The sequence below is a fragment of the Ostrinia nubilalis genome, chromosome 7 (genome assembly GCF_963855985.1).
Source record: "Ostrinia nubilalis chromosome 7, ilOstNubi1.1, whole genome shotgun sequence".
In the NCBI taxonomy this organism is placed as follows: domain Eukaryota; kingdom Metazoa; phylum Arthropoda; class Insecta; order Lepidoptera; family Crambidae; genus Ostrinia; species Ostrinia nubilalis.
In genome coordinates this window covers 4685760-4712965 of record NC_087094.1, presented here as the reverse complement: position 1 = coordinate 4712965, position 27206 = coordinate 4685760, and the positions used below count along the sequence as shown (strand labels likewise).

The 27206-nt window shown below is 36.6% G+C and overlaps 2 protein-coding genes and 1 long non-coding RNA gene across 18 annotated transcripts; all 3 read left to right on the top strand.

Moving 5' to 3' along the window:
* The first annotated feature begins 2029 nt into the window (after positions 1-2029).
* LOC135073078 (troponin I) lies at positions 2030-15709 on the top strand. Of its 16 annotated transcripts, none has more exons than XM_063967094.1 (10): positions 2030-2139; positions 3436-3474; positions 5532-5549; positions 6459-6587; positions 6913-7036; positions 8478-8578; positions 10859-10902; positions 12381-12522; positions 14032-14049; positions 15401-15709. In XM_063967094.1, exons 2-10 carry the CDS (start codon positions 3460-3462, stop codon positions 15467-15469), a joined length of 660 nt encoding a protein of 219 aa, XP_063823164.1. In that variant the 5' UTR covers positions 2030-2139; positions 3436-3459; the 3' UTR covers positions 15470-15709. The 16 variants fall into 16 exon arrangements, with proteins under 16 accessions (XP_063823164.1, XP_063823167.1, XP_063823166.1 ...); XM_063967097.1 differs by lacking the exon at positions 8478-8578 and adding an exon at positions 8184-8284; XM_063967096.1 differs by lacking the exon at positions 8478-8578 and adding an exon at positions 7661-7761.
* Positions 15710-17082: 1373 nt separating this feature from the next.
* Positions 17083-19947, top strand: LOC135073473 (skin secretory protein xP2-like; the record flags this gene model as incomplete). Its single annotated transcript, XM_063967657.1, has 4 exons — positions 17083-17091; positions 18473-18683; positions 19394-19468; positions 19910-19947. Coding segments are annotated over exons 1-4 (333 nt in total), but the record flags the coding sequence as incomplete, so codon positions are not given.
* LOC135073080 (uncharacterized) lies at positions 19948-21618 on the top strand. The gene is made up of 3 exons (XR_010257578.1): positions 19948-19972; positions 21011-21073; positions 21424-21618. It is a non-coding gene; the product is annotated as an uncharacterized LOC135073080 (long non-coding RNA).
* The last annotated feature ends 5588 nt before the right edge of the window (positions 21619-27206 follow it).

The window sequence follows — 27206 nt, the reverse complement described above, 5'->3', positions numbered from 1 at the left end:
TTTCTGTGACAGGCAAAATTCCACGCGGGCGAAGCCGCGGGCGGAAAGCTAGTAACAAATATAACTTTTAATATTTTCAAGTACTGTGGTTCCAGCGGAGTTACACTAGGTCCACTCCCACTTTTCCTGTGGATGAGATGAACATCAGGTCTTCCCAAGTCCCAACCCATATGACCAGGGTGGGAAGTGGAGGCCAAATCCCCTTTGGTGAATTAGGGAGGGTCGTCCACCTGCAATGGAAATATTAAATGACGTTGATAATGATTTTCAAAAGCTAGCGATCTTGCAAATAGAAAAAATCTCTTTATTTTAGTCCAAACATGATGACTTTCCTAAAAACTTCTACAAATACAATTCTTTATTTGATAAAAACCTTGTCCTGACATTACTATACTCGTATATAGCATTATGGCATAGCTACAAAATAAAATAATAATATTCCTGAAAATTTAATTATAATTAATTCCAACTAAGCCCTCTCATTACGGATTGTAAACCAGATTAAACATGATACTAGTTACTGTAATATTTAGCTCACCACCGGTTAGAGGAAATAATTACTAATGGATGAGTTCAGTTTATCTAATGAACTGTAAAGCGAAATACCTGCGGATGTAATAAAACCTCATAGCACTTTTTTTGGTATTTGTTTGTTTATTTGTTGCAGCAGATCCAAAATTATTGTAATCTAAAAGTAAATTACACGTTTTACAAAGATTTTAAGTGTAAACTCATTGAATATTGATAAACAGAGAGATAATACGAGTATTCAGAGGATGTAGGCAATATCAATTGTTTTTTTATTCGGACCCTAAAGTAGGTATATCATGAGCATTTAAGCAGATACTATCAGAAATTCAAATAATGGTTCGTATTTACAATTACAGTGATAGTATTTAAGTCAATCATGATTACTTCTAATGTTATTTAAAGGTAACTTTTAGAAAAATCAACAGAGTGACATTTGAAAGAACTTTTAAAGCTTCTAAATGACAGGAAAACTGCTTAGTTTTCCTGCTTATCAAGGCGTTCAGCTTGAAAGTTTCAACGCGATCACAGTAAGTATATAATGCGAATAATGTCTTGAAATATGAATAATTGTTTATACAATTAACCAGCGCACATGGCGACTCGGTCAGAAATTCACGAGGCATGCGAGATCCGAACTGGAGCTCTAATATTATTTCGGTCTCGGTGTCAAAACGACACTGCTCTAAAAATGTCTGAGAAAGGGGCTGGGGCGTGGGGGGAAGATTTTGCATGACCACAAATATAGAGGGGCAGAAGGATCATTTTGTTTCACGTCACACTTCAGCAGCCTATTGCATTCCACTGGTGGACATGGGCCTCCCTTAATAGGCTTTATTTTACCCTGTCTTCGGCTTGTCCGTCCAGATACTGCCAGCGATTTTTCTCTATGCCGGAAAATATTTTACTCTACGCTTGCTGAACCACGTTTATGAATCAATACAATTAAATAAACTAATAATTAAGCTTGTTTAATTGGAGAAGGCAGCCAGTGTAGCCAGGAGGAGTACATGCCAAATTCTTAATTTACCTTTGATAAATTGGATAATGTCGTGTTCCAGGCAGAAGACGGCTCTCAATCATTCGTGCAAACTCTACATGTTGTCCTGCTTAGTCACCAGAAAGCTATAAGTAATACTTTGCAACTTGTTTGCAGTGGCTGACATGCGAGCTTTTAGCGAGTGTCTTTATCTGGTAGAGTCACGCGCCATCTATGTATTGTGCAACCTAATTAATCTCTTCACACTGAAAAAATGTTTGGTTACTGCTTGTGTAAATCAAACAAATAATTCTGTAGTGAGCTAGACTTGGTTTGGTTATAGTTAAACACTTAGATCGCCAGTCACTTTTTTGTGTAAGCTGTAACCAAAAATTTTTTTCAGTACACCTTTTAAATACACACAGATATTGGTTTCCCGACTACGGGAACGGCCGGGCCTTCTGTATCTGTTTATGTTGTGGCGATCCCGCTAGGGCGGGCGGGGAGCGGGGGCGGGCGCGGCGCCCACGCACTGCCCGCCGCACCTTGCCGCCCGCGACGCGCCAGTCAGCAGCTGTGGCTCGTGTTGGCTGAACCATCAGATAGGGCCATCCTCTTTTCTCTTGCCTTAGGTGAGTCCCATACTAACGAAAAAAAAGTTTAAAAGTGCAGTGAAGTGATCCACCGTCTAGTGTTACCGTGAACGATGCTGCTGTGATAAAATTGCGTTAAACGAGTGTACGACAGTTTCCGGGACTAGTGGTATATGCGGATATGTGGACATGTACGCTGTGATGTCATTGATAAGGATATTTTGTGACGTCATGGGTACATATCGGATGACAGACATATAGACATTGAATATGATCGTCGGGATCGGATACTTATGATATGTCAGTTCATACAAAATCTCATCACTTAACAACTTACTGCAAGCCCACAGACAAGGCCACTTTAAAAAATCAATGGGCTTTTACTGCATAGGGCACACGTCTTCTAAAGTGTTAAAAAAATCTTAATAGTTCTCAGATATTTAGACAGACATCGTATGACACATCTACAATTAAATGAAACTTAACTTTACTAAACAAACATTATTAAATTAAATCAAAGTAGAAACGTAACGGGACACGATTAAACATGGATATCCGGTTACATTTTCCGACCGGTCCGTACCGCGTCGCATCCGAAATCCGAGTAACCGGACTCGGGGCGCGCCACCAAATTAGGATGCGCGGGTGTGGGAGCCGACCTATTTCCGTAGCGCGCGCGCAACCCGACCGAAGCCGAGCTTTGCCGAGCGCGCCCGAAACTAAATGCGGAATTTTCATCACACCACCGAACTTTTTATTGCACAGAAAATAATTCTTACACCGTGCATGTAATGGGACCAACCGTTACCGATTTAGGTCAAGAGTGCAATGTCCCAGCGTTTAACTATGCAATATTTTAGGCCAATTCATTCCAAATGAAGCAGCATTTAACACTCATTAGGGAATTCTAGTCCCGTACAGCTGTATTTTAGCAGATAATGGCGGAACCGAGGTGAAAATAATGCTTTTAAAGTATCAAATGACAGCTGTTCTCACCTAGTTTATTGGCGTTTATCCAAAGTTTCGAATAACAACGTTGTTTCTAATGATGTTCGCCAAATACGCGTTTAAGCGACATCGGAAAATAGGTCTTTGGCAGAATGTCGATATTTTAGTAACTTGTTTGTTGCAGCTGCTATTAATATATCGATAAGCGTTAGTTGCAGCGACTTGTTTTAAAATTAATTAAGTATTTATGTAGCCAGGAGAAAAACATATAAATTAGAATACACTCGTGTAATTGTATCCAGTTTGTGAAGATTCGCGTTGAAAGAACCACGTAATTTTGACAGTTCTCACACGAAGAAGAAAATTCAAAGTTTTTTCTTATTTCAGGACACCAGAACAAACACAATCACAATGGCGGATGATGAAGTAAGGTAAGATAAAAAGTCATCAATATTATACAACCTTGGTCTTTAAATAGGGATAACCTGGGTCAAGGACCACACAATAAGAAAGCTTTTTCTCTATTATTTAATATTTTCGAAGAAAAAACGCCTTCTCTGATTTAGATAGAAATGTATTGTAATCATAAGACGTCGATAAACCTCATTCCTCGGTTAACCATCATAATTTAGTACCTGTAGTATATTCCAGTGATCTGTATTCTACCCAACAACTCTCCATAGAGCATCGTATTTCTGCTTAGCATTATGTGGCTAGTTTAGATGCAGCTTGCACTGGGAAGTCTTGGTCCAACTTCTCAAATGTGCCTGTGTACCCCGAACATTAAATATGCATGCTATTGTTGAAGTTCTATGCATTCCGAGATGCATAGACTTGCAAATGATCTTGGATTCTTATTTTTCATTTGTAAAGCTTTGATATGCAGTAAGGTAAGATTGGTTTTAGACCTAATTCTAAATTAGTTGTACGAGTAACAGGTACAGTTAAAATGTTTTCTTCTAAAAAGTATTTTGAGAAAATAGATGTATCCTACTTGTTATTTATTTATTAATTGAATTAGAAACTATATTTTCATATTCTTCCGCTGTTGTCGTAACTTCCATGTACTGTAAACTCTATTAATTTTACTTCAACCCCTACTTAAATCTTGTTTCAAAAATCAATTAAAATTTGGTGTTAACACATTTTTTGTTCTTTTTTCTGTTCCATCTCCACTTTCATCGACTCCGGCGCATCTCTATCAACACAACTCGACGTTCTGCGATCCACATACTACAGTATCGGATACCATGTATCCTCGAGACCTAGGTAAATATTTTTGGCTTCTAACAACTCACACGCAACACAATATACACACAAACTGAATAAATTATATATATTTTTTCAATGATACTTGAAGACATTCATTATCACTTATCATTTTTTGACTTTACTTGAAGATTTCGTTATGATTCTAGAATGAAATCAACTTTTTTTCCGTCGAATACAAAAGTTACTGTTATTTTTTCCTCCTGACTTCAACATTCAACATAATTTCTGTTACAGCATTATTTTAGATAATAATGTTTAAAATATAGTAAGTGAAAAAAATTAATGTTGCTAGGTGTAAACTGCTAAACACTGTGAACACTAATACACACGATATAAATAAAAGCACAGAATATACATAAATAAAGCAAAATATGCACAGCACATAACACATAAGTGTCACTAACATCAACATGCACAATTTTTTATATGTAGCACAAACGACAATAATATGAATGTAAGAAACATAATGTCATTTGCGATTACGTGTATTTAGATATACATTATTTTACAGTTATTTTGGTAAATATTTAGGGTTTTGTACCTTTATATGTGATGAGCTTTTTCGTCAAATTGTCAATAACAGCAAATTAACTATGCTTTTCTCTCTACGCCAGTCAATAACCGTGTACGATAAAACTTTCAATGTACCTACTCATAAAATTAAACTGTCAAGATCAAACAACACGAATAAAACTGAATATATATTCAATAATGACATTATGTTTGAGTCCACACAAAACTGCCGTAAAATGCACAATTCACAAACTCACAGCGCGTTGTAATTTGCACAGAATAACGATGTAGTTTAACGCTTTTTACACCACCTTTCAATGGAAGCGCAAAATCCAATAACGAGATCAAATTATGAGCTCCAACAAAACTGAAAGTCATTTAAGTTTAGTTACCGCCAGATTTCAGCAGTAAATATTATTTTTAACAAATGTAGAGTTCAAGAATATTATTTGATAAAGGTGATGTAATAAGCATTGTTAATCTTGATTCAGCTATCAATAATTCATTATTTATTGTAGTTTTAGAACTCAAAATAATTTTTGAACTATTTAAAATAGAACGCGAAATAAAAATTTGTTACTGCTAGATACAACTTTTTTGTGTTACCTATCGCGCAATAAAATGTTCTGAATTAATGATAGCTGATACAATACTTATTTCCAAACTGAAAACTAATTATTTTGTCTTTTCTTTTACAGAAAAAGCGTCTCGAGGAGGTAAAGTAACATCGAAGACAGACAAATTACACCTAATCATATAAATTATCTTGAAAACATGTTATGAGAAACATAATACATGTTTTCCATTTAATGAGCTCGTATTTTCTGAAAATATTAATTTTCACTCATAAAGAGGAACTCTTTGCCTTCAGTGATATTAAAATACATTATTTTCTTATTTAGATACAAGAGTAACAGGTCATAATAACAATTCAAATTATTATATATTTGATCAATTAGACGAAACCTTACATTTCACATGTTGTTTTGTATAAGTACTTATAATTAGTGCAGAAAAGTTTAGGAATAGGTACATTAGTTACACCAAACACAAGTATAAATTGTCATATTGTTTTAACTTTAATCTTCACGCTTATGCTAGACATACACACAAGTATACAATACTCGTAATATAGGTATATTTCAAAATACGAAATTAAATACAACATACGTAGCATAATCACAACATACCTATTCAGACACATAAGTACAACACACAGCAACATTAGGTAACACACACTTATGAACTCTACAACACATAGGTACACAATTACACAACTTTAGAATCTATACTTACGAGCAAAAGTATGGAATCACCACCTTGTGTTTTGTTCTGAGCGATCTTAAGAACTGAATGACTATGTATGTATATGTGGTATCATTTTGAAGTTTATAATATAACCTTTAAAATGGTACCATTTTTATTTGTCTTCTATTAGTCATTTAGTTTTTGTGATCGCTTAAAACGAATAGGGTGATTCCATATTTTTGCTCGCGAGTGTAGATATAAAAATCTACACTTAGGACCTTAGCAAAAGGAATATTTTAAACATCTTATATCTGACACAAAACACTTAGAAACTAAAGCACTAGGTAGACGATTACTATGCCGTTGACTGTCTCCAGGCGAAGAAGGCCAAACAGGCCGAGATCGACCGCAAGCGCGCTGAGGTGCGCAAGCGCATGGAGGAGGCCTCCAAGGCCAAGAAGGCGAAGAAGGGTTTCATGACACCGGAGAGGAAGAAGAAGCTCAGGGTTAGTCATTCATTTGGTTTAACTAACACCTCTAAGTCAACATTTTCATTTTTTACCCATGATTAAATTCAATTTCCAAATGCAAAGTTAGTACCACTACATAACTTTGAAACTTAACCATTCATTAAATTATTATTTAAATGTTTTCTACTTGAAATATAATTTTACTTGACAATGGCTACTCGTAAATGTGCAAACCACACGAAGCCATAATCAACAAAAAGATAAAACCAAACCTTAAATCGAAAAAAAACCGAGTTCATATCATTGCGTTTATGTTCTCCATCATTAGCTTCACATTGCTCACGACAAGTCTAAATAACAGTTGCTGCTGCGTAAGAAAGCCGCTGAGGAGCTGAAGAAGGAACAGGAACGCAAAGCCGCCGAGAGGAGGCGCATCATCGAGGAGAGGTGCGGTAAACCCAAGAACATCGAAGATGCCAACGAAGGTAAACGTCTGTCCATGTGCCTTTCACACAACCTATAATATCTTATAATCTTATTCTCCAATAGACAGGTGTAAGACATACATTTAAATTATCCCCACACATCACACCACGGAACGAATGCGTCCCTATCAATGTGAATAAACCTTCAGATATCCTTATACATGTATTGTGTCGCATTATAGATGCTCTTGCGAGGGTTTGCAAAGAGTACCACGAGCGCATCGCCCAACTCGAAGATGAAAAGTTCGATTTTGAATACATCGTTAAGAGGAAAGATATGGAGGTAGTGAGCCGAGCTGATCTCAAACAGCTATCTGACGAACTTACAAACTTTTTTCGCCTTCATGACTTACTTTGTGTCAAACTGCCGTGTTTCTACGTCTGTTAAATAACAGAACTCAAGTGTGTCGGGCCCAGTTTAGGCCTTTGTCTATCTAACTCGTCTATCTACTTCCTCTAAGCTCCATGTGAAGTTGTCATCTTGTCTGCGAATACTTACTACCTTCTATGTTTCCAATTCTTTCTGAGACTCACAATTAACTTTCTGGTCTACGGTCCGTAAGCCGCCGGTCGAGGCTAGGAGTGCGAGAATATTGCGCGCGAGTAATGTTGTTGGTTTTGTAGCGGCTCTCACGAGCATCATTACCGGTTACCACCAACGTATCACCAAGCTCGAGGAGGAGAAGTACGATCACGAGATGGAAGTGGCCCGCAAACAGCTCGAGGTCTGACTGGTTTGGGCGCTACACAACTCATACGCTCTACATTCTAAGTAGTATATGCCGATAATGTGACTAGAATCTTTTATTGTTTTCGCAGCCGATTCACAATTATCAATCGCGGAGCTGAACCGAATTTACCTTAACCGTGTGGATAACAAGTATATAAGGCTAAATAACAACGACCCGTTGTAGCAACTCCGAAACTGCGAGTTGGTGTAGATACTCTCATCGAGTTTTAAGTCAATAACAACATAGTTTAAATTGCAGTAATAGTCCACCCACCTAAATACGATCATGTAGCTTCGCTTACGCTTGCTCCTCCAGTAAAGTGGTCCCAGTCCGAGAACCCAGACACGAGTCGACGAGCCGAAGGCGTCCTGCGCCGATGTGATACATGCCCTAAATGTGATTATGTTTTTCTTTAGCGGAACTGCAGACGATTTGTCAAATGTACTGGCACAGAATATACAACCTTGAGGGGGATAAATATGAACTAGAACGAGCGATTCAAATTAGGAAAATGGAGGTAAACAATATATTAGGATTGGGAATGCATATGATATGAGTTGATACTGATTTAGTTGTTACAACATGACATGATAGTTGTTCGGCTCACCGCACACATGCACACGTCGCTCCCGTCGACAGACGCAGGTCACTCACACAAATGCCCATGCTCATTCTGCTGGCTCAATAATCTGTCTTTCCTTTTTCTATAGCAATGCTCAAGAGAATAATACAGGAGTATTATGACCGCATGTATGTGTGTGAGGGCCAGAAGTGGGATTTGGAACATGAAGTCAGGAAAAGAGATTATGAGGTATTGACCAATACTTTATAACCATTGTGAATATCACAATCATCGATGTAACAAACGTGCGCGTGTGACAATTCGTGTTTATACATTGATAACGCTTTGTAAGTTTTCGGTTGTTTGTTGTTGAATTGTAAATAACGGCGGAGCCGAAGGGCCGGGTCGGTAGAGTTGTTGTAGAGCGGGTGTGTGCGTGTCGTAGACAGGCGGGGGCGGTGCGCGGCGCCCCCGGCCTCAGAGGCGAGCGGTGCAAAATCGATCTCCGCCGGCGCCGGCGGCGCGTCATCCGACATGGAGCTTACACCATTAACTACACTAACTACAGTAACCACGGGCGTAACAGTAACCACACTGCACTCACTGGCGCGGGCGCCCCCGCCCCGTCCATTGCATGATCGCGTAATTCTCATCTGTGTCGTCTTTGTGTTCACTCTTCAACATCTCACTCATCATCCACGTCTTGTCTTGCTCTGTCATCGCGAGCTCTGCTCCGTGATCGAGATCATCATCATCTTAGTAAACTCACACTGTCTTCTCCATTGGCTTATCTGCTAAAGCTTTTTGATTGTTGCATGTAATATGTAATGTACGATGCTTCCGAGTCCCGATTAATATCAATATCCTTAAAATAGTATGGCACTTTAATAATATACTGAAAAAGTGTGTTTATCGCAATAATACTCGCGTACCGTCGCTGCATCCGCCAGTGTGACGCTTCATGTGTGGTGGCGAGCTTAATGGCCTTACTGAATTTTCTCTTTTTATGATAACAACTAGTTGCCGTTGAAGTGTCAGTGGACCGCTGGACTGGTTCCTTTATTGGCACACGCAAGTGCATAGTGTAAGTGAAACTTCTTGTTCCAAATCTCCAACTTTTCATGTATGTGCCGTTATCCGCGCGAAATGTTTGCGTGTTCGGTTGCTGAGAGCCCCATAAACCTTTTGTACCCGTATGTTACTTTTTGGACTCTGAGTGTTTTAAATTGAAAGTGCCATGCTCTGGTCGAGTGCCCCCCTCCCGGCGGCCGAGAGGCGTCCTCGGCCGCCGGCGTTTGCATTACTCGGGACACGGAGTGGTGTATACTATCATTTGCGCGTCCAGATACACTACATTACAGTAAACCCACCGAACCACATCTGCAAGTCTGGATCGATTTTGCACCGTCACTCCATTACACACTTTGCTATGTCCGAACTCAAACATTGTTTGCCGTACCGACGTAGAGACGTACTAGTACATTGGAATCAGAATGCACATGGATACAGCGCTCAACATATTACAACTTCGAATAGCAACTTGAGAACATTTACACTTGAATACATACAAGGTCGAGGAATAATATTGTTGGCGCTGCCTTTTTGTTGCACTTGTAAAATATATTGCACTTATGTATTGATTGTTGAAGACACAGGAGCTGCAGGCGACCAGCTACCAGTCGAGGCACGATAGGTAGATTTGTGCACGAATAGTATGTGAGACATAGTATATTGAAGATGTGTATATGTAGGTAAAGAGCACAGGCTAAAGATATATAGGCCGTAGTATTAGGATACGGGACTGACCTTTGCGGATTCTTGATACTTACAAAGAACAGATTTCAACTGTTTCGCTCGCAAATAACAACGCCTAATCTTCGCTCAGCTCTATATCTTTTCTGTGCTTTTCTCGTATTAATCACTATTCTCAACATTAAGTAAAGACGCCTTTGTCAATTTGCTTTTCTCGAGATCTTGTGTGTTGAGCTTTTTTGTTTTCTTACTACTTTCGTGCATTGCATGAAGTTTTTATCTTTTGTGGAAACAATTCACAAGTTTGTTAATTAATTTCGTAAGAAATTTTGTAAAGTGTACACAATCAGTTTATTTGTAATTTATTTTATTTTAATTGTAATTTAATTTATTTGTACTTTATTTTGTTTATTGTTAACCATGTTTTAATGACTAAGACCAACTTGTGGAATGGGTTTTACATTGTACATACTTTTGCTTTATACATACATATTATAATATACTATTTCACATTTTTGTGTAATTAGCTTCAAGATCCATTGTACTTTGAACGTATATGTAATAAATACATGTTCATTTCATAAACAATAAAATCAAGATAAACTCCTTTTATTAAGTTTTCTTGTAACATAATATTTTTGTGTAGTATTTTTCTCTCATTAATTTGTCTTGTTTCTATTTTCATTTTCCTTTATCTTAACTACCTAAAACCATTTTTCAAATACATATATGTATAATCATTGTACACATCGTATAATAATTGTTATGTTTCGCCAGATCTCCGACCTGAACTCTCAAGTCAACGACCTTAGAGGCAAATTGTGAGTACCATTTCTTTTATTTTCTTTCTATAAATACAATCGTTTTCGAAGGGCAATTACGTTGAATATACTTTAGCAAAATATTGGTATCAATCAGTCTCAAAACAAAAATTGAGATCGAATAACTTCCGTTCGAAGCATGATTATCAAAGCAAACCTGACTCTATTACTTTTGATCAATGTTATTATTTGATTCCTGTGCCAATGGCGTGTTTTAACAATCAAATTACCTGCATCGCCAAAAAGTATGTGGAAATGGACATGGACAAGTTCTGCTTAGGAATACAATTTATTACTCCGAAGTGGACCAAGTTAGGCACCCTTCAGTTCATTGTCGCGGACTAGGCAACGCGTAGAAATGTAATTCAGAATTCTAAAGTTAGCAGACTGTAACAATAGTCGTTTTTGGTCGGCCATGTGCAACTAGAGTGAATATAATAGTCTACAGAGTCCCTTATACTGGCTAAATTCAAGAAGAAGTGGGAATTTATAATTTCAACATTATAAAAAAATATGTAATATTTATGGTTATTACACTATACATACCTACTATAACTAATATTTGCCTGTGTATTTGTAGAACTTTGAGACAAATTGATGGATTGCACTGCCCAAATAAATGAACCAAGTAATAAAGTTCAAGTCTCCAGAGAATCACTTGTAATGGAATTTATAAACAACTTGTAGCAAGCTAACAAAAACAAATGGCCCATCCAGTTCTAGACCTTTTACTTTCTAGGCAGACAAATAAAAGTATGTGAGAAGTTGCATCAATTGTATCGTCTTAGTCTATTAAATATGTACGCCTTTTGCAATTTAAAGGGATGCATGCATGAAACGACAAGTAAGATTCTCACAAAAATATTATACTCTCAAGAATGGTTATTATTCGGTTTCAAATGTTCTGTGAAAAATTTTCTGGTATTCTGCGATTCGCAAATTCGCAATTTTTGAAATGCAAAGTTGACTTTAGCACCTGTTAGAGAGGTTTCAAAGTCGTTTCATAACCGTTTTCTTAAAAAGATTGTGTGCATTAAAAGTAAATGCAGTCATTACAAACACTCGTATGTGTACTCTTGATATACAACTCTGTAATAAGCTAAATCAAACATCATTGATAAAACATCCCGTTCTGACATTGTTTGGTTTCAATTTTGCGAATCGAATATAATACGAATAAAAGGAAGTTGTATTACTCGTATATTGCAAAAGTGTTTGTCTATTCATTCCTATATTAATATCGCGCAGATATCGAAAATTATTATCGCATTTTAGGTACTTATTTTTTATTAGCCAATTGAAAACAAATGAGTATTAACCTCAAACCCATCTACTTGTAGCTGGCATGGTGTGGGCGAAATCCTTCATTTACCTCCGATAAATTGGAGATGATTTGATCGTGCTCTTCTCGTGGAGACTAATGACTTGCCGATGATGATGATGATGATGATTCTAAATTACAATTTATTTGTTCACAGCGTCAAACCTACGCTAAAGAAGGTGTCCAAATACGAGAACAAATTCGCCAAGCTCCAGAAGAAGGCCGCCGAGTTCAACTTCCGTAACCAACTCAAGGTCGTCAAAAAGAAGGAGTTCACCCTTGAAGAGGAAGACAAAGAGGTAAATATCATCCCTTCTACCATGTCTATCATCAATTCTATTTCAAAACTATCTTCTCCATTTCACCATTGGAACAGTTTCACTGGAACACCAACACCCAGACAAACGATTTGAAAACAGCAAAGTTTTCTATACAGATAACATTTGTCAAAACCAATGAATTTTTTTTTAGAATTTCTTGCAAATCCTAGGAAGAGTCTAATCTAGCCTAAAACTCGTGCATAAAGGTTAGTGTGACCTGCGAACAAATGGATTTGTGGAACAGATCTAGATTTATTGAATCCTAAAGTTCAAGCAAAAGGATCACGGGCCGCTAAACTAAAAGGATTGGATCAAAATGGATCTACAAATTCCACGTCGTTTCAATTTGGCCAACTTTAGGATACCGCACAAAGTTTTCGTTTTATCTGTCAAAATTTCACAGTGCTAAATACGTTAATGAATTTTCATGAACATGAGCTGAAACTTTTCAGATATTCACTAATACGTATATCAGCATGATGGGTCAATCTTGGAACGAACAGTTCTGGGTTCAATTCCCAGCCAAAGAAAACTTATGGTCTGGTGTCTCGACTGATTAGAGACGGTGAAGATTGGTTTAAAATCTGGGGCATAAAATACTTAAATTTTAGTTCGAATCATAAGGGTTGTGGGTGTTTAGAATTAATCATTTGTTTTCATAAGAAGTGAACAATCATTCTTTAAATTCCTACAGGCTAAGAAAGCGGAGAAAGCTGACTGGGCTATCGGGAAAAAGTAGACAATACCATACTTACACTTAACTACTTTCCATCACCGAAACGTCATGACGACCTAACTTTAATTTGAATAATTTAATTAATTTTATAAATAAACAATATTTTTTATGTAACAAATTCTTATTGTCTATTCATAAATATCCCGATTCGATATTGAGGTGAGAAATGTTTGACGCAAAGCTCAAAGCTTGAAATATATAGTTTTTAGAACATTGAAAGTCCCTGGAGGTACCCCGCTGAAAAGCTTACGCCTGCAAATTATTTAAAAGCGTATCCGTTTTTAAATACAGGCCTTCCCTTGCCAAGCTTTGCCAGTCCGTATAAATATAGATTCATGTTCTCGTCAGTGCTAATCTCTATTTATTAGATAATGCCCGTGACTAACATCCGTACGTGAAAATGCGAATCAATACAAGTAATGAACAAGGCAGTTTAGGCGGATTTTCATAATTTTACATAGTATTTTGTGGCTATAAATAGAAAGATGATATAATTCATATTTATACACTTTCCAAAAGAACTCAACAACAAATCCACTCATCATGAATTTCCATTTCATATTCCATTTCCGAACTTTGTTTCGTTTTTATTTGTTCAAAGTTAGTTCCTAAGCAATGTATAAAGTTGCGTAACATGGATACTCTCGTATTTGTGTTCGTTGACTTAGACTTTGTTGAACCGAAATTGTTTTGATTAAGTAATTATGCCGTCAGCTATAGCATTTTACATATTATAATGCGATGTTTCACAGGGCGGTGCTGGAGGAAAGGTAAATAGACACCTAGTCGACTTTCGATAGTGATTCTTCTAGTCGATTAGAACACACGGCATGTGTATTTTTAGCACAGCTTCGAGTCGTATAGCTGTCTAGACTGCCAACTTGTTTGAGACACATTATTGTATTGGCACTGGATTTGCAATTATTTTCACGACTTTAGGATTACCGCAGCTTTGTGTGAACACGACCGCTTCGAGTGTTCTCTACGACTGTAAATACACTGTAGGTGGCTATACAATACGCTTCTGTAGGATATTGAGGTTTTTAGATTGTCAGCGCTTCGAAGTGTGGTGCTTTAGGCGATTTGGCGAAGTTTGACCATCCGTACTATCGTCGCCAGTTACCTACTGGTTTTATTGGTGTTCGAAAATTTCGCTTCATCGTCTCAGCTACAAGTGACGTAGTCTGGGATATTTCATGTATTGTTCAGGATGAATATCAGGGACACTAATTTTCTGTAGCTCTTCATTTGTCTTTATTAAATTCCTTTTTTTTTCAATCCTTTAATAAGAAAATTATTTTCCCTGAAAAGAGGAACAGACTACAGTTTTCAGCTGATGAATTTTGTATATTATTTCAGTAGTTGTATTTTGTAAATAGAAATACTATGGTAAATAATAGAAATCATAGAATTAAGCTTCTTTTTGCAATAAGCATTTATGAACTTTTCCAACTTTTTGGTGGACTTTTACGTCTTTTAGTTTTCCAATGTTTTTATAACTTCACAGCAATAGTATAATAATAGTATAAAGTTCGTAAATGCCTATACATACCTTGGAACATAGCAGGCATAATACCCTCTCGTTCCTAAGCGGTATCTGCTATAATTTATGTAAACAAGAGTGACACTGCGCCATTGTACTCGTATGAAAAGCTCACTGAAAGGCGAGTAAGCTTAATGCTGCTGTCTAGTGTAAAATTACGTTAGACAGCGTAGTTTTATTAGAACTGCACTTAAAAGGCTCATCGTTCATTAAGGATATCGCTTACAGTACGAGTACATCAAGCTAATAGCGACTGAGGTTCTCGTATGCATACTTTTTCATTTAATTTTCTTAGATATTTTTATTATATTCAACGTAAATTAAGCGCTATGCAAGATAAAAGCATAATTTTATTGTTTCAAGTTGTTGAAGTTTTCAAGTTTTTTTTGACTTCGACAAAAATGCACTTAAATCTCAATTTCGATCAAGTAAGGACTAATATTGAGCATCGTTTATTTATTAATATTACGTTTCTCATAAGCTTTATTAGTTGCAATGAACATACAATGGCAACGTAGAACTCTTCTAAAACCAAACTGATTCATCAACTAGCTAACACCACCTCTTGTGTTTTCCAGAAAAAGCCAGACTGGTCCAAGGGCAAGCCAGGAGATCAGAAGGTAAAAGAGGAAGAAGTTGAGGCATGAAGTTCTACTTAATAACTTAATTGTATCCTAAGACCAGTGTCTCCAGCCAGAACGATCCACCTGTTCCATGACCATACTCCTCCTACCACGAGGCCGATGTGTTATCAGTTATCTGCCTGGCATATTCCTCCATTATGTATTGTCCGAAAATGCCAGCCTTTCGAACAACACAACTTTTATATTTATTTATTAAAGTAATGTTTTTTTAAGATACGTTTAATAAATTAATTTTCTGTATTACGCCATGTGTGTGATGTCATTGTACCCTCACCTTTGTCCTACCTACATGTCTTAAATGACGAACAAAATTTCGTTGCATTGTTCTCCTTATTATGTGACCCGCAGGCGAAATTCGTCCCTTTGTAATCCTTTAGATTAGATATTTTATATGTGCGGTTGTAAAAGTAAATAACAATTTTGTGTGTCCCCATGTGAACTGTTTAATAATAAGATAATGTTATACTTGTACACACAATACAATGGATTTCGATAACACAGAGATGCGGTTGTTTGCCTTGAGCGCCATTACGGGTTCGATTCCCAAAATGTATTAGAATCAGCATGTTAAGATAATAAAATATATTATAATGCAAGGGAATAATTACAAAACAATTGAATTCTACTAAATAATCACCGTTTCGTAGAAATTTGGATTACAGAGGCAAATTAAATTAGTTCCACAATTTATCAATCAATTTAGCTTCTGTTGATGAGCGATTCAATTGCTAAACTATCTAACTTCGTAACAACTGGTAATTAAAAAGTTATATTTCAGTCAAAATAGAGCATAATTATTTTGCTTAATCATATTAAATTAATTAGTGATAGGTTTACTATCTTTCCATACAGTTTCGTAGATATACTGCTGATATAACATATTACCACCAATGAAGTTCATAGACTAATTCAATACATTATTTGGTACACCCAGGGTTTCTTTTTGCTATAGAACTTTTTATAAAGAGCCTCATAATAAATGTAAACCCACGCAATTATTGTAAATGTACACATTAGCAGGGATTTTGTACAAATTGTTGCGTTCGACCTAAGTAAATACAGTTAATTTTGCGTGACGGGGCGACGCTTATGGCATTACGTAGTGCTAACTCGTCAACCCTAAATAGAAGGTAAATAGAATAAACGGGTACTTGCTGGTGTAATTAGAGGATAATATTGTTAGCGCGTATGATACGGATGGTAAGTTTAGCAGGTATAAAATATGTAGAGTGAACAGCGATTCTCTGTCGTCTAGTCAATTAATAGCAGTCTGAGCTGTAGAGTTTTATAGGTAGAGAATGGTGCCAGGTAGCCATTTGAAATAAGTCTTACATAACATGCCTAAGTAGAAATGCATGTAACAGTTCCCTCCAAAAAAAAAATATTTTAGAATCAATTCCAGTCGACTGATAGGTAGAATGAAGAAAATTTCCGACGGCAACCACTTCCAAAAACTTGTAAAATCTATCAGCGCTGTCTAAAGTCTACTCTTTAAAAGTACTATTACATATTGCTCCAATAGACAGTTAATGAATGGGATAACCGCCTAGTCAAGTTATAATGCGAGTAACTTGAACTTATGTCATACATTTTTAATTAGTATGAAAAACTCCACGATGATCTACGTAAGTCCACCTATGAGTGGATTTACAGGACTATACTTACTTAAATACAGTAAAGATACCAAGCAATTTCGATCAAAAGTTAAGCTAAGAAAATAAATTGATTTATTTATAACATAAAGTAAAATATCTATCAACTAAATACACAGGCTTTTATTATATTGAAAGACGAAATTGAATAAATAATAAAAGATATTGAAAGACTTTCCAGGCAGCCGATTCTCAAAGCTTTGGTAAGTTGTGTTAAGTTAAGCTTTTCATACCGCCCGCTTACCGAAACTGATTTCGTTCGAAATCTCGTGAACTTGGCCTTGCCCGCTTAAAGGCTTAATCTATGGCTTTATAACTCATTATTACTTATTACGGACTAATTTATATGTACAAAGGATAAGCGCTTATCGCTCTTGTGTTTGGGAAAGATTTGTATTTCGCAATTATAATAAAATTAACTCTCTGACTTGTAATTACACCGATTTTAGTAAGCCAGTGCTTATACTTAAGCTCTAATAGTCTACCTTGTAATACGATTATTAAAATTTACTTTTCTTCAAGTGGAGTTGTATGGAACGTAACATCCCAATCACGTCGCGTTACAGTTACATCTTTGTATCAGTCGATTGGATTATCACTGAATAATTAAATTAGTTAATCTCACTTCTGTTACAATTTCAACTGAACATTTCTATACAAAATATTTGATATTAAATCAATGAGATACAGTACAATTCTTTCCCAATAATAACGCAATACAATCGGAGATAGGTTATTATTTAATCCGAATTAACCATCACACGCCGTTCATACGATACCATTCAATTAATGAATTAACGTTGATTGCGACAATCCGTTCGATTGATCCGAATCAACTGTGTAACAATACATTTTAATGATCCATTGTCAATTTTATTGTCAACTGTTATAGTTGTTATCGATATTGACACTTACTTACTGCCTATAAACTAAGCGCATAAAGATGTAAATTAATTGTTATTACGCTAATTGTTTATAGAAGCGTTTTACGTATTTTTATTTAACGTGCATAACATTAAGGCTGGGTTGCACCATCTTACTTTGACTTTAACAAACGTCAAAAATCTGTCAAACTCCATACAAAATACGCCGGTTATCGTTATAGTTACAGTCAAATTTAGGTGGTGCAACTCAGCCTAAATCAGTAAGCGAACAATACTTAAATGCAGACTGCAGACGTATAACAAACAACATGTAAAAATGTATATAAGCTTAGTTACAATTTAATATCATTAAAACATCACGTAACAAGCTTTTCACAAGTATATTGCTTACACATTGTTCTCACTATTTATGTACAGAACTAATAAATACCCCAAAATTACCCCACTTCATTCGCATTATAAAATTATAGGAAGGAGGTGGTGGGGAAGGCGCCCCGCCTGCGGAAGGGGCCCCACCTGCAGAAGGTGCCCCACCGGCTGAGGGCGCCCCGCCGGCTGAAGGGGCCCCCGCGCCAGCAGAAGGTGCCCCTGCCCCAGCTGAGGGCGCCCCCGCCCCAGCCGAAGGCGCCCCTGCGCCCGCCCCAGCTGACGGCGCCGCCCCACCAGCAGCGCCTGCGGAAGGTATTGTATTTTAAATGACGTTTATTTTAGATGATGCTCTTATGGCCGTTTACACCATTAATCCCTAATTTTTAAGTGACCCATATGAATACAAAGTACCATAGGGGTCACTTAAAATTAGGGATTGATGGTGAAAACGGGCATTAGTCTGCGGCACGAACGGGCCGCCCCACCGTCGCCTGACCCGCCATTGCTCGGCCGTCGCCAGTCTCGTGCCCGCAGACTTAAGGTCTGGAGGCTGATAATGGTTTCCATTCAAGTTGTGTGAGATGTCTCCACGGATGACAACAAAAGGTTTACATGTTTTCTCTTTCTGCTTTAATGACTGCTTTAATTTACAGCCTTATTTCTATTTTATTAAGTTTGAAGCTTACTAATAAAAATACTGGTTGATACCATACCATACCACCACCATAGTCTAAAAACTTTCAGAGAACAACATCGAAATCTCAAACACCTCTTTTCTAATGTTCCTATCCAATTTCTTACAACGAAACCATTTTTTATCTACTACTTTCAATAATGCTATGAACTAAACAAATAATTACGGAAGCAAAATAATTGCTTTCAATTATTATTCTTAAATAATTAAACACTACTTTTTTACTTTGGATTGAAATAATATTGCATTTACCTTATCTGCTTTGCATTGCCAATGTTAATCATACTAACCCCAACTAATGCTAATGCTTCTGGATCCTTTGCAACAGGCGCGCCTGCGGCCGCTCCCGCTGCGCCTGCGGAAGGCGCCCCAGCGGCACCGGCGCCGGCGCCCCCTGCTGAAGGTAAAAATTACGAGTATAGCAACCAAAGTATCACTTTGCTTTGCTTCATAATGCGATGAACAGGCCCCTCTTTTCCACTGGGCTCTTTAGGCACGTACCCAGGGCCCCGCGACCGAGTGGCCCCCGTCTGCTCAAAAGACATTTTTCCAGATGATACTTTGGGCTTATCATCTGGAAAAAGAATCAAGGGGGGCTTTGATCCTTAGTGCTCAGGGCCCCTAGTAGGTTGAAGACGGCCCTGGCGAAGAAATTAGATATTTTTAGTCAATTGTAATAAAAAATGCATTATATTACAGGTTTATTATTTGAACAGTTTTCTTTAGACTCGATCCTGGTATTATTAGGAGAATCAAAAGACGCCTTTACTAGACGTGGTAACTCAGACTGAACTAATGTATTATTAAAAGTTGGTTTAACATAATAATTTTTATCTTTACACAGGTGCTCCCGCAGCGCCCCCAGCAGAAGCCCCAGCTGCACCCGCACCCGCGCCGCCCGCTGAAGGTAGGAGACACTTTTTAGATACCCACTCTTTACTGATCACTCTTAGCCTAGGCGCAGACCATTGATTTTTAGTATGGACATAATATGAAAGTGCGCACGATTTGGTATCAGCCAATTCTTCATACGAATTACAATCGTACCCATCTGTCGGCCAATTAAAAATCGGTGGTCTAACAATTTCATGAGTATCGTTCTTCTCATCTTCACCATGACAAGCCTGGTCAGCGTGGGGGATGGAGGCCAAATCCTTCATCCTTGCAAATCAAGAGAGGATCATGCTTCTGCTGCCTCATGATGATGATCATATTGATGATGATGATGAAAATTCTCTATGATTCTGAACCACTCTTAATATTTTACCAGTATCGTACTTTGAACCGTCACCAAGTCTACAGATGGTATTCAAGTCCCGCCAGCTGCAAACTTGCAGTTTCAATGTAGTTATGCCAATGCAACTAACCGCATTAAAACTACATTCAAACTGCAATTTAGCTGCAGTGTCCGTATGCAACGTCCGACTGTCTGCAATCGACCTCAGAGATTGTCTAAACGTGACCAGCCCACTGATACTTCAGTATACCCACCCGGCCATAGAGTTTGGAAAATAGCTTTGCTTTTCGCGAGTTCAAACTATGGTGGCATCAATTCTGTCACCACCAGGCAAAATTACCAGCTTTTCTCAGCACTTGCCAAATGTTGGTCTCGAAGCGTTGGCAGTGACATGTGAAGGCTCATGACAGTTTAACTTTCCCCCGGGACAAACTTGACCTTCACTGGTTGGGTTTTTATTGGCGGTCAAGCTGTAAATCCTGGCTATACAGGAGTTGCAGAGGTGGGAAAGAGAGGTGGGAATAGTCCCGTATGTGAAGGCTCCATAAGAGAAAAACTTTTAAAGTATTTTTTAATTAGGTAGTCTATTATTATTATTTTTATTTTAATACGATATTTTACGATTTGTAAGCACTATTTTTAATCCATGTAAATAAAGGAATTTTGACGTTGACTTTGAAAGGCTTTAAAATTGATTATTTTTCATAGCTGCGCCGGCGCCGGCTCCCGCGCCTGAACCAGCGGCACCAGCAGCGCCACCACCAGTTGAAGGTATATTTTCTTTTACTATGAAGATAAACTATAGGTACTTACTACAACTTGATAATTTTCTTTCGTTTTCGACCTTATCGATAAGCAAATAAGGTTAAAAGTGTGGTGGCAATGATTATGGGATAGAGTTCATAAAATAATTTTGAGGCAGCAAAGGTCTCTAAAATTGTTCTTCTATAAGGTCTATGAATCTATCATAGGGCAGATATGTACCATCCTAGACTGCATCCCACTTAACACCAGGTGCGATTGTGTTCAAATACCTGTCTTGTTATGCATAAAAAAATCTTAATTCTCTGGACATGATTATGTTACAAGTAATAATTTAATTAATATTTATCATTTTACAGCTTCAGCGTAAAAACACACAAGGCAGTTCGCTTCGCATCGCAACAACATGGAATCTTCGTACATTCACGGCAATGTTAAACCATAAAGCCATCATGGGACGTTTTCGATATTTTTGTACCATTTCACCTTTACTTTACATTAGTACATTTTTAAATTTTGTATAATGAAGGTAATAAATTATTGTTAAGTTTAAACGATCTTTATTTTTCATTGTTTTCTATAAAACCTTCAGCGTAAGTATGTTTTTTATGGGCTATCAGTGTCAATAATTGTTCACTGATAAAAGCTTTCTTAATATACGAGTATGTAAGTATAAGACAGCATAGTTGATAACAAATAAACGAATTTCAGGCCTCACCAATCCGTCTGGCCAACTCGTAACGCGGGGAGTGTTGGCAAATCCTCCATCTGCCTCTAGTAAATTAAAAAGGCTCCTACAGTAAAGAATTTTCTTGATTATCATAAAAAAATACTTATTGAAATAGAATAGGTTATTATCATATACCCTTTCACAAAATTCGATACAAAATCGCCACCTATTCGCACGGATTCACATCTTTGGCAACTGCTTATAAATTAAGCCGAGTCAGCAGCGACCCACGGGCTTAATCCGACCCTTATTGCATACTCACCCATTCCCATTCCGACCCGACCACTTATAGCATCGGACGGTCTAATGTAGAGCTTAATCTGTCTATTGGTATTCAGCTCAGAGGATAAGACCCTGAGTGCATCGAATGCAGTGATAACAATAGAAAAGATGTTACAGCTTCGTCAACAGAATACGAAGTATAATGGTGGGTCAGAAAACTAATAATGGAGACCAAGGACTGAGTAATAACCTCAAATGATTGTAGATAAGTTTGTAACTGATCTACTATTAATATAAAAACCAATTATTACAGGCTTCAGCCAAAGGGTTGTTGTCTTCAAATCCAAACCATTAAAACTCCAACGCCTACTTGCTTGATACGATGATACTAATCGAACGCACAGCGTCGAATAGAGCTGACGCACAGGGTGACACACGAACCAATCACAGTTCGTGTGTCACCCTGTGCGTCCACGCACACTATGAGACCTCATAGTATTGTTTGTGAATACGGGCGTAATTTTCCTAATAGGCTATACTTACACTCGGCCTAAATCTGGATCTTATCTTGAAAGTCATTATCTGGGGTTAGTCATATGGCTATAATATCAATCAACAATCAAGAATATTAATTTTCCTAAATATAGCAGAGATAAGTATAGGGATTAAAGCTGAGTTTCACCATCTTAATTTAACTTTGACAAACGTCAAAAATCTGTCAAACTCCATACAAAAAGCACCGGTTATCGTTAAAGTTACGGTCAAAGTTAGGTGTGCAACTCAGCCTAAGAGTACAAAAATACTTTTGACTCTACTTTCAAGCAAAGCTTCAACTTATCTTTGACTAGCGACTAGCTTCAACTTATTAGATTCCAAAAACAGAGTAATTAATTAATAATGGTTCCCGATACGTCACCATTGTGCTTAGATACAAAAACTAATCCTCTAAGATCTTACCGATAGAGGAAAATTCGGATCTTTCAGCTTATCTATAGCAACAATCATAATAAAACAATTCAAATCTGCCGGCTAACAGGCCTGTCTAACTGCTTATAAATTGGGCTGAGCCAGCGCTTTCGAGTTACCCTAATACTCGCCTTATTACTTGGGATCCCAACTAGAGGTTGCTATTCGTATCCGTGTGTAGTGAAAACTAGGTATAATGATATCCGTACTTGCCAAAATACTATGTACGATGTCCGAACGTTAGGACATCAAACTGTATTTTTTTATTGCAAAATACAACCTATTACAATGAATTAAATAAGATATCGTAATGTTTAGGTGATTTCGTCTGTCTGTACCTAGATATCTTCTCTCTATAAGACGTTGACGTATTATTAATCTGTTTTTGTTGAACATTCTTCAAGTTGGTAAAGTACAAAATTAAAAGAATATGATAATAATACCAGGAAAAAGCGGCTCTATGGATATAACCAAATTCTATTTTTAGAAAAAAAGCAATTGGTTTTCGGCCTTTTCTGGGAACTCATATCCATCGGAAATATTCGAATTCGAAATACGGAATATTTGTACTCTCATTTTTTTTCAAAAGAAGCAAATTTTACGATATCCGTATCCGTTACAAATTAGGATTTGTATTGTATCCGAAATAACGTTGCTAACATCTCTAGCCTTAACTACTGAACTCTGAGGTAAATTGTCACCCTACGGCCTTGGACAATCTATGTGGACCTCTTAAATGGGCAATACAAGTTTGTTGTGCCCTGAATTCTATATTGTGCTTTTTATGTAGCGTCACATTGCTGATATGAGGATCCGTTACAATTTATATCTTAGCATGGTCATGGAAACATAAGAAAAAAATATACCTATCTTTCTTTTTTTAAACTCAACACCTAAAATACGAAATTCTTCGAAAATTTACAAACTGTATGATATTTTAAATTACCACGACAACAATTTTTCAAATATTTATGTTATTAACACGAATGCTTGAAGTTTTTACACAAAAAACAATCAAAATATTTTTTTTTCATACTTTTCCTAAAGTGACCACTGACTATGGCCATTTCTAACCTTTTAGATGAAATAGAGACAAAAATTTAAATTTTAATAAATAAATCAAGCAATACTAAAAGGATAAAAGCCCAATCTACAATGGTAAAGAAGATTAAAAACTCTAAGAGTAAACATCAGTGTGCTCTAGATTGGAATGGTCTTATAATCATCCCTTATTCCCTTTATCTTAACCCTAAAGGGATATAGGACAGGGTACATTTAGTTTAATTAAAACAGCTCCTCTGTTATTTACTTTTCCTTCGTTTGAACGGTTTCGGGTGGTTTTGGTCCAGTAACTTTTATTTGGCTAATGTAAGAATATAATTCTGTTGATTCTTTTATTTTAGATACAGTAGTGATTTCGTTTTTAAGCATTCTATGAACGGTATTTTTATAAATGGAAAAGTTTTAAGATATTTATGATGTCGTCTATCATTAGAGTAATTTCTATAGTTTCACCCAAGCTACATAAGAAAATATTGAGATGACAAAAATATGTTTTTATCTACATTACTAATTCATACATACGATCAAAAAACAGGAAAAAGATTGGTAGAGCACTAATTTTACATAAAAACACGAAATGAGGGTGAATGCATGTTAGTTAATACTTTTATTTTATAAATACCTTGTAAATCTTGTAATACAGTCTTGGCGCCCAAGAAGAAAGTCGTAGTTATCAATTTCATAAAACTAAATCATAGTATGTACATTACCCCACCATGACAATTTACCTACTACAGTATTTCTTATTAACATAGGTACATACAAAGTTTCCCTTTTAGTAAATAAGCAACATCAGTTTAATAAAGAAATTTTTCATTGGGTTACGACTTGCTTTTGGTAGCTTTATTTTTGTGATTACTGACACGAAATTAGATTGGGCTCTTTTTCTTCGGATCTCTAATTTTCTACCTCCTTAGCTTTGCTGAATTCTTTTTTTAGCATTTTCAGCCAAATTGATAGTATTACATAAACATCATTTACTTACTTTCAATCATTTGCTTTGCAACTTTGTCGTAACGTAAACCAGTTTCTTTATAAGAAAATCCCTTCAAAGCAGGTACTAAACCAATTTTTATGTTTGTAGATCCTTTTTCGAATATTACTTTGAACAAAATTTTAAAATGGTCTTGTTTTATAGTAGGCGTGACATGATGTCGTGCCCTGAGGCCCGAGCAACTGCACGCAGGAAGATTTAATGAATGCTGCTGACAACGCCACTCTTGTAGCAGAGTTTTGGGCTGACACTATGTAGGTTTGGTTTCGACACGATAAGAAGAAGAAGTAGGTGTGACTACTCTTAAGTAGTCACTTGAAAAACCATATAAAGCTACAATTTATAGCGTCTGCAGGTATAAAAACTGCCATAACATCACACTAAAACGTACCAACATTATTTAAGCCGTAAAACAATCTTCTTACTCAATCTTTTATTGCTTATGCATAAATATGAGCACAAGTTTAATAAGATAAGCAAAAAACATCGTAGCCATGTAATGTGCCAGCTACGTGCCTCGGTTGTCATGCAAAACACGCAAAAGCCAAAAATGGGATACTGACATTCCGAATTCTTAATAAAATTTGACAAGAAAATGAGGGTCTGGTAGGGACCGCATAATGCATGAGCCGAAGAATCAGGGACGTGGGTATGGCCTACTTATTTTTAATCACCGACCTGTAGAAATCAATGGGAGAGCGATTCGGTTTTCGTAGAGACTGATTGTTGTCATTTTCCTGTTGAAAAATAGAGATAATTTTTACAGCTGAAAAACCTAACGATTTCGGAATCGTTATCGTTAGACATCGGTGTCTAATAAGAGTCTTGATTAACCGGGACGTCCCGGGTTTGATCCTCGGACGGAGCATACATCTTGCTCAAACAGTCTAGTATGATGTTATAGGTTATAGGTAAATCTAAATAAGAAGTATTCAAAGTTAGACAGCAGAGATATCGCAGCATTTGTGGAGAAAAAGAAGACTCAGGTGCCTAATTTCATGATGAAGGGACTACGTAGCCAATAGGTTTTGGACTGGCGAGTGATTAAATATTAAAATGAGGCCTCATTTTTTATTTGCGTTGACTTTGAAGCCTGATTTCTGTTTTAAATTGAAAAAGGTCTAGACAAGGTCAGAACAAAGTAATCCAGTAAAGGTTGACAGACAGTCGGAATACCGTAGGTAATAATGGTTTTTTCTTTTTGAATTACGGAACCCAAAAAAGTAAAAGAAACGAAAACATTCCATACCTAACTGACAGCGCACAATCTCCCAAACAATGGATAAATGTGGGGACGTTTGGGAAGTACTAAGAATCATGTCAGAAACAAAATTCTGCTTATTTGTGCCACAACAATATAATCATTGTGTTGTTTTTGACAATACATTTAATAAATATTAGCTCTGAAAGCTGTAATTTTTTGTGGAATTTTTAAAACAGTTCCACGTTCCATTATTGATTTAGGGTCCTTAATACGAAACCACATTTAAGTGAAACTCAAATTTTTAACATATGTTTGCTTAAATAATGAAAATCTAGAAATCACAGGATATCACTACTTTACGAAAATGAAATTGGACTGTGTGGAAAAGTCGTAAATTCGGGAGGAAGGAAGTATGATCTGAATTCACTGGTAAACTTTTTGCTAGCGTTTTCGTTACACCCTGTATACTTATTCATGGTTATAAGAATTCTTGAAGTCTAAAGAAGAAGGTAATATCTCGAATGTTCGTTCGTGTCTGGCAGTTATTACTTTAAGGCGTCTGGAACCCGTGAAATGTGTCTGAAGTCGGCAGATAGAAACTTTTCAACTATGTAAACTTTAATCTGCCAAAGAAAAGGGTATTAAATTCACTTCTTATGTCGTAAATTAGGATTTATTTGGGATTTTACTTCAGTCAGGACTTGATGAGATAGACAAAAGGAATGCTTTTTAAGAAGATACTTAAACATTCGTATTTAGATGAAAATAAAAATAAATCAGTTAGCTTTTCTTTGCATTACTACTAAATACTTAAGCTTATATCCCTTCAATCATTTAAATCATCATCATTATCATTTCAGCCATAGGACGTCCACTAAGTATATTATTAAAATTATTTATTTTACATATTGTTTAAACACATAAAAGTTTAGAAAACGTCAAATAACCCACTATTGTTTGTTAC

Bases quoted from the DNA above. Each gene is read 5' to 3' on its own strand.
- LOC135073078 (XM_063967094.1), top strand. The intron at 6,588-6,912 runs GTTAGTCATTCA...TCTAAATAACAG, and splicing joins AGAGGAAGAAGAAGCTCAGG to TTGCTGCTGCGTAAGAAAGC. The intron at 8,579-10,858 runs GTATTGACCAAT...ATGTTTCGCCAG, and splicing joins TCAGGAAAAGAGATTATGAG to ATCTCCGACCTGAACTCTCA.